Source organism: Corvus moneduloides, chromosome 6, assembly GCF_009650955.1.
Source record: "Corvus moneduloides isolate bCorMon1 chromosome 6, bCorMon1.pri, whole genome shotgun sequence".
Lineage (NCBI taxonomy): Eukaryota > Metazoa > Chordata > Aves > Passeriformes > Corvidae > Corvus > Corvus moneduloides.
Genome location: NC_045481.1, coordinates 56,900,345 through 56,908,823, shown reverse-complemented (window position 1 = coordinate 56,908,823; position 8,479 = coordinate 56,900,345). Strand labels below are relative to the sequence as shown.

Below are 8,479 nucleotides of genomic sequence, written 5' to 3'. Positions count from 1 at the left end.
TTCCACAGCTCAAACAATGTGTAAATATTTATGGCAAAAAGTTGGAGAGGAACAGGTAAAACCCAGGGTAAATTTGGCAGGCTAAAAAAGGGAGGTAAATAATTTGTCACAGGGCACAAGAGAAAAAGCCATGCTGATCAGTGCTAGCAAAGCAAGGAAAGGTAAAAGTATCTTTGTCTTTCCTGCAGTTAATATATGCCTGGTTTAGACTGATTGACACTGCACTTTAAAGACAAAAACTAAGTCATGAAATCTTTCAAATTATCATATTTGACTGAATTTTCATCCATTGATTTTACTCCACCTGCAGCGCACTAAACAAGGTAATAATTTATGATAATTATATGAAAATATACAATTAATATTCATCACCTCTCATTTCTCATCACTTTAGATGATCAGTAATGCAGAGTAAAAATGCTGTCAGATTTCTAATTGCTTTGTAATGGGCCTGAAATAGGGAAATCGTTAAAGACAAACAATCTGTCACTTGTCTGTTACCTTAACTATCTATCACTTAAAAAACCCCTCATTAAATACATTGCTAATGAACGACAAAAGACTGTACTCAGTGTGCCCAGATGCACCTTTTTAAACAATATTGTAAATTGCTTAAATAATTCCCAAGACGTTTTCAATCATTTCTGTGGAAATTTAATGGAAAACATATATTTTCCATGCATGTTACATCTCATTTGCTCACATCATTATGACATTTAGTCTATCATATGCACATCTCCTGGGAGACAAAACTTTTTCTTTTTACTGTTGACAAATCTGATTCAATTAAAACAAATTCTGGAAGAACTCAACATTCAGATCTCTGACCCCTTTCTCTTGAAAAAAAAAAGGGAAAAAATCCATTAATAATTTAAAAATAATCTTATCTCTTCCAAGGATTTTTAATATCTAGATTAAAAAAGAAGTCCAGCATTGTTCAAAGTTGAACAAATTACTTTATCTCAATTGTTCCCAAGAGACAAAACTCAGAATGTTCATGTTCACCACTCTTTTTAGTCAGCTGTCTACTACAGCTCTGACAGAAAAATTCACTTAAAAAAATTCTTGTCACTGTACTGACTGAAGAGCCAGGATGAAAACAGCACACCAGAAATATCAGTTGGACCCCATAGTGAAATATTGTACTATTATTTGCAATATTAATTAATTGCTGATATTAACTGTCACATTAAAACGTTGAAAAAATGAAGACATAACAACTGCAAAAACTATTTATGACAAAATGTTCATCTTTGCATGACTTAAACATGCTCAGTCTCTTAAATTTATCAAAACCCAGTCAATATTCAGTTCTTATTTATGATATTGAAAGAAGTTTAGATTAGGTATTAGGAAGAAATTCTTCCCTGTGAGGGTGGTGAGGCCCTGGCACAGGCTGCCCAGAGAAGCTGTGGCTGCCCCATCCCTGGAGGTGTCCAAGGCCAGGCTGGATGGGGCTCTGAGCAACCTGGTCCTGTGGAAGGTTCCCTGCTCAAGGCAGGCGGTTGGAACTGGATGATCTTTACAGTCCCTTCCAACCCAGACTGTTCCAGGAGTCTCTATGTAGCAATATAAAACCAACACAAACAAGCAAAAAAGCAAAAAAGCTTTACTAGTCTTACCAAGACTTTGAAAAATACCATCCAGAAGTAAAAAATGTAGTTAATACTGAGAAAGTCTGGATGTTTCAGCTGGTCCATCATTTGTACTCATCTTTTACTGTAGTTGTAGAAGCACACACAGTTGTCCAGTTGTCTTTACATAATTCTCCTATAATTCTATGACAACACAGCACAATGTTACGTGACAGTTTCAAGAAAAGCATCTACTAAAAAATTAAATATTCTCACAAAAATGTCTGAAACCACCAACCTATATCCAAATTATCTGAAACAAGAGAAGGAAACTTGGTACCATATTTAGGTGTCCAGCTCCAGTGAAATGAATAGCACCTATGCATGCTTACATAATTTGTTCACTACAATTAAGCAACCCTGATTTCTTACAGACATGTAAGAAACCTCCATTCTGGGACAACAGTCCCAGGTCTTCTCCACGACTTCCTGGTGTGTCTCCACACATCCTAGACTGTCATGGCAAGTTCTCCACACTCTCCTGTCACTTACCTCCCCTTTTTTTTTTGCCTTTGGAAGGGGAAAAAGCAGCAAACCTCTGGCTACATTGAGCTGTGTGCTTACTGGCCAGAGCATTTGTGTTCAGTGTGGTTTTCCCTGCTCTCTCTACCCTACATACCCATTAGCCTTTAACAAATCTTGAACTAAATTAATTTTTATACCTCTAGAGATGAAAGATCATCAAATTGCCTTGAGACTGATCAACAGCTTCACAAATCCTTACAAGCAGTCAGGGTATGATTAGCTATTACTAACCCAAACATAACGTTATGACCTCTGAAAGCGGGTAGATTAAAAGAGAAACTGAGACACAAAGAATATAACACCAGACAAAGCCAGACAATCCTGCAGTGGTACACGAACCAAACTGTTGTATTAAATAGCCTATTTTCTTTTACTTTGGCAGGGCTGCCGAGCATGCACTGAAAAGAACAAGTGTTTCACTTCCAAAATTGTTCCACTGACTTCAGAGGTAATTTCTTAACACATGCAGCTAATTTTCTATTTAAAAACTCATTATAGATATACTGTTGCATACAATTGCTCACAGTCTCTCAAACAACTCTGTATGAGCTGGCTTCAGGTACCAATCCTATCATGACTTAAAATGGAAAAAACTCAATATGCAACACTTATCCTTGGCATAAAGGATAAACAATGGATATTGTATCCAGTCTTTAGGAGGATATTAACCATTTGTGGTGAAAGCCCAGGTGTAGTAACCAATCTCCAGGATAACACCACATATTTAAAAAACTTTTATTCAATTTCCCCCCTTCATGAGAACAGTCCCTGTCCACACACCAGCCCCAGTGAAGCAGGTGATTCATTGAGCCACACTAAAACTTTTGCCTGAGAAGCAAATTCTGATTTCAAAAGGTGCTACATAAATCAGGCCACACTTGATATGTCTCATCTGCAATTCAATGACTTAGGTGAAATATCTCATTGCTCACACTGATGCTGCAGAAGTTAGCATTGGCAGAGAGGATGGGTTGTTCCAGGGCTCATACATGGACTGACAGAGGACTCTTTCCTTTTTGACAACGTGCACGCTCACGCTGCAAATTTGACCTCTCCTACAGAAATGCATAAAGGGCAAAACACCAACCTGCTGACTGTTGTGTAGAGACACTGACATCCAGCACAGACAAAAATCAGACTAATCAGGTGTTGAGTAGTTTTGCAGATCTGATGTTTCCCCACGCTTACCCCTATCCTCACCTAGGGAAGCAAGTGTTAAACTTTAAACCAATTCTCCATGTTTATCATTCAACCCCAGCTGTCCCAATCCCTTCCTTCACTGGTGGTTAATGGGAACAATATGCCAGGAACACTTCTGGCTCTTCCTGGCAATGTTTGTACAGCCTGGCTGCTGCTCTACTCAAAGAGTTCAAAGGGTATGAAAAATGACAAGAAGTTGCTTTAATTCTAGCGTATCACATAAAAACATTGTCAGAGGATGCATGCTATACATTTAAAAGTGTAGTGTGAACTGAGTTTGCCTGGAGTAACATTTAGGGATTTTGCTAACTAGGTTTGCCTAAGATTTCAAAAGCTGGCCTACAGCACCCACCTAAGCGTTTGTGGGGGTTTTTTGTTGTGTTTTTTTTTTTTCTTTTTTTTTTCTTTTTTTTTTTGTGGTGGTCGTGGGGTTTTGTTTGTGGTTTTTGGTTTCGTGTCTTTGGGGGAGGGATGGGGATGTAAAGTTATTTGTGGTTTCTTGTTTGTTTCTAATGAGGAAACGTCTTTACATCGTTAAAACCTGCTTCCAGAGCTTAATTTTTTTCATCAAGAGGACGATCTTCCTTCCCCTTTAGGACAAGTATTTCCGAGAAAGAAACCACCGCCTTATCCCGCTTATAAGGCCGGGAGCCCAGGCTACCGAGCTCCGCCTGCGCGGCCGGGGGCGGAGGGAGCCCCGCAGCGCGGGCGGGCAAGGGAGCGGCTGCGCCCCGGGAGGCGGAGTCCCTGCGGGGAAAGCGGCTGCGGGGCGGCCCGGGCTGCCGCGCAGCGAGCGAGGGAGAACGGGATGGGCAGCGCTGCCTTCTCCCACCGAACCCCGCCAGACGGAGCCCAGGGGCGGGCGGGGTGCGGAGCAGCTCCCGCGGCCGGGACCGGCGCCGGCGGAGCCGCGGTCGCCATGGGGACGCGTCGTGCCCGGCCGGGCCGCGCTTCCTGCCGGTGCGGCGCCACTAGTGCCCGGCTGGAAACAGCCGGGGCGGCGCGGGAGCCACGCGCGCTGCGGCCCCGGCCGAGCTAAAGGGCCTAAAGGCGTAAAGCGCCACGGGGCACAGTAGGGTGTTTCCCGCCGGACGAGTTATGCGTGGCACTGCCGCCGATGGTGCGGGGCAGGTGGGTGCGCGGGGCGGCCGCGGGGAGCGGGGAGGGACCGGGGGAACCCCGGGAGTCTGGGCTGGGTCGGGCCGGGGCGGTCAGGGGGGACCGGGGGACTGCGGGGGGCCTCCGGCAGGGCCTGGCGCAGTGCGAGGAGCCGCGGCCTAGGCCGGGCTGCGGCGGCCTCCCTGGCCGTCCCCGCCCGCTGCAGAGGCCCGAGGTACTCGCGCCGGGGTTGAGCGGTGGCGCCGCTGTGGGGAGCGGTGTCGGAGAGCCCGGTCCGGCGGGCGCTGCCTTTCGGCTTGTTCTCAAAACGCGGGTGGGACCGGGTGCGTGGTGCTTTCCCCTGGAGTGGTGGGTCCCGCGGTCTGCTCGTAGCTCTGCCGAGTTTGAAACTTAGGTTTTTTTCCCATGAAAGAAATGTTGATTCTGAAGTACGACGATAGTCATCAGGGAGCAGTTTTAGTGCTGAAATGGAAAAAATCCCAAACCTTTTTTTTGTTTTGTTTCACAATTAGTTAGTTTGTAGTTATAGAACTTGTCTATTTATAGAGCTCTTGCCTACTGACAGTGTTATCTCTTACCTGATAGTTCGTGGTCAATCAGCTACTGCAAGCTTGGGATTCCAGCACACCTAAGAATCTGCGTGAAGCTCAAGCATTGCCGTTCTACTTCTAGCATTTAGTCCTCCTGTTTATTTTTTTCTTCCTGTGTCATTAACTTGGTGAAAGATAGCCAAAATTGAAAACCACACTTCTAGTTAGATTTTAGTAACCTCTGCTAACTTTGTATGTTTTGGTTCATTTTTGGTTTTTTGTTTTTACATTCTCTTCTGCTTTAAGAAAGTTGTCTTCTTTCTCAGCAGGATGAAGGAATTCCCATGCTCTGAATGCCATTTTGTAAAAAACAACACATACCTTTTCTTGTGTCTTCTTGCATGGATCTTACTCCCAAACTGAAAAATATCACACTTTTATGTACTTCACGTGTTCATGTATTAAGTACAGCATTGCTTCAAAATCAAAAGTTTGTTTTAAAAAGTGTCTGTATAAAAGGTGTATCTGCAGTGTGGGTCATTTTACATACAACATGATTTTTGAAGAAGTATTAGTGGCTTCTGAAACATGATATGCTGAGGCACTTGGACAGGAAACACGAGACTTCACATATGGCAATCTATGGGATGGAATGGTCACATGAATTAAGCTTTTTTTGCACAATAGTTCTCATATAATGGTGTAGAGGTCCTGGAGGGCTACAGTCAGTTCCGTGATCCTCTAGTTTGCCAGGTCCTTGTTTTTGCTTTTTCTGTTTCTCTTTCAAATTGTAATTTCATTTATTCGATTTTCTTACACAGTGCTGAGGACGTGATTTCAAAGCCAGTCAGGCTATGGCCTTTGAAAGGATAAACCAGAAGGACTGGTACAAGGTCCTGGGGGCCAAACCATCGGACAGCCCAGCAGAACTGAAACGGAAATACCAAAAACTCGCTTTGTTGGTATGTCTGGATTTGATATTTAAGATGCACGAAAGTCATTTTTATAAACCAAGAAGGTAATAGTTGCGATTATTAAATAAAATAATTTGGTTTTACAGTTTCTGTATCGATGTGATTGATCAGAGTACGTTTGTAATATCAGTTCACCAAGGCTGGGTTAAGTTTGAAATAAACGTCTACAGTTTATGAGTTTTCAGCAGATTTGCAAAGAGGGGTTGTGGTGTTCTGATTCCAGAACACTGATGTGTCTCCCAGCTTTGCTAAACTGAGACAAGTAATCGTTTATCAGGTGCTGGATAATCAGGCACACAAGTCAAAAAGTCTTTGTAGCACATGAAATTTGCTAATTGATACTTGTGGTATTTACTGTCATGCGAGGTACAGTGTGCTGAATACAATCCTTGAGTACACAAAGAAAAAGAGGTTTTTTCCTGATAGTCTGCAGTAATGAAATAAAAAACGCATAGGAGGAAAACAAGTTAATTTTATTGAGAAGTTTCTGGTGAGTTTTTGTGGAGTTGTATTCTTGGTCATACATCAAGACCTCATGTTCTGTGAATTCCCCTAATTTTTTCTGTACTGCTGCTATATATGCATAAGAATCTCGGAGCTTTACCAGATTACTTGGTGTGATTCTTGGTTATTCTGTTTTACTCCCTCCCCTGAATTTGGTCATTTTGCTCAAAAAGTGCTTTGGTCTGGGTTTCTGAGGAAAATTGAATGTCTTTTTTGATACTGTTGACTGTTTTCAGCTGAATTTGATAGACAAATAGAATTCCCGAGGTAACTAAATTCCTGTTTCTTGAAAGCTGGTGACTTGGTAGAGAAGAAGAAAGGAGGTGAGCAGAACCCAGTTTTTATAGGAAAAATTCTCTTTTCTGTAGGAAGCTGCTAGGTAGACTGTCAGTATTGGCAGGGTGGGTGCTGGAGCATGTGCATGGCAGATTTGAGGTGGTTTGAGGTGTCAGAACAAATGTGATAAGAAATTGGGATTTTTAAGTTAGGTAAAGAGAATGCCAGTGACCAGGAGACTGAGTTTTGTTAGAGTTGAAATAAATTCATGGGTTTGGGGAGGAGGTTGTTCATTTTTATGTTGGTGTGAGTTTCTTTAAATAATTTTAGTTCTAGCCACTATAAAAATGGTTTTAAAGTTTGGTCATTTCACCAGTATGTTCCAATTTTACACATTTTGGTATTCTTCAGCTGAATTTGCTAGTCACCCCCTGCTGTACATCTACGCCTCCTGAGTGCTTTCTGTGAACTTGTTCCTTTGTCTAAAACTGATTCATGTACTTAGTTTTAAGTTTCTACACCTGACAAGATATTCGTGTGCAGATATAGGACATAAATCCTTTGTTTCTCACTATTAAACTTTGATTATTCTAACGGAGGAGAGGGCTTTGGAAACCAAGTTTCTTAGTTTCCCTTTAAATAGAAATCATTGTTTTCCTGAACCTCCTAATAGTTTTGTTCTACTGAATTGCTGGTAAAATGTGAGTAAAAGATTAATAAAGATCTCTTTGTTCTTAAATACCTGAAAGGTGGCTGTAGTCAGGTGGGGTTGGTCTCTTTTTCCAGGCAACAATTGACAGAACAAGAGGACACAGTCTCAAGCTGTGCCAAGGGAAATTTAGGTTGGATGTTAGAAAAAAGTTTTTTGCTGAAAGAGTGATAAAGTTCTGGAATCATTTGCCTGGGGAGGTGGTGGAGTCACCATCCTTGGATGTGTTTAAAAAAAGATTGGATGTGGCACTCAGTGCCATGGTTTGTTGAGGTGGTGTTAGAGCATGGGTTGGACTCGGTGATCTTGAAGGTCTCTTCCAACCTGGTGGTTCTGTGGTTCTGTGGCTAATGAAGGTGATCAGGGGACCATGGTGTAAAATACCTCTTCTGTTCAGATGGGGGGCTAATTTAAGTGTAATACTGAAATAGAATTAATATATTTCTTTTCCTATGAATTGGTGTATAATAATGGAATTAAAATCATAGGTGTTGTTCAGAGCTGTTAACAGAAGTGAAACTACACATCTTCTCTTAGTTACAGTGTGAAAGTGCCACAGTTGTCAAGCCGACAGGTTCCATGGATGGAAAAGCTGTAAGACTTTCCTGAAAGAAAAGTCTGCCATGGCATATTAACACACAGATGTTCTCTCTGATTCAGGGATTCATGAGCTGTGGACTTCTGAATACTGGATATATAAGGGGAATGTTGCTGAATGTTTGTTTTATCCTGATGCTGTTCCCTGGTCATCCGCTGTGCATTGTTAGTGAGAAGTACAGCACTGGATGGACTTGTTGCGTTACTTTTTGTGTCCTTTCAGATGAAGTCCCTCTTGCTGTCCAGGCTGGCCCTTGGAGTTTGTGGTAACTTCTGAGCTCTGAGTGCCCAGGTGCTCCTTGGGTTCTCTGATGCAGTTACTGGAGATGGGGGTGGTACAAGTAGCACTGCCAAGGGCGGGGGACAGGGCTGCTTGCAGGTACATGCAGATTTTTAGACACTGGAATAGCA

At 42.4% G+C, this 8,479-nt stretch overlaps 1 protein-coding gene across 5 annotated transcripts in view; it reads left to right on the top strand.

The window, feature by feature from the left end:
• Positions 1-4,088: 4,088 nt before the first annotated feature.
• DNAJC24 (DnaJ heat shock protein family (Hsp40) member C24) overlaps positions 4,089-8,479 on the top strand; it is a 39,525-nt gene continuing 35,134 nt past the window's right edge. The window contains exons 1-2 of one of the 5 annotated variants that reach the window (XR_004241070.1): positions 4,089-4,490; positions 5,830-5,970. Coding sequence is in view for 1 of the 5 variants with exons in the window: in XM_032113528.1 (XP_031969419.1) it covers positions 5,863-5,970 (108 nt within the window). In the remaining 4 variants the exon portion in view is untranslated. The other 4 variants (XM_032113528.1, XR_004241071.1, XR_004241072.1 and 1 more) reach the window with 4 other exon arrangements.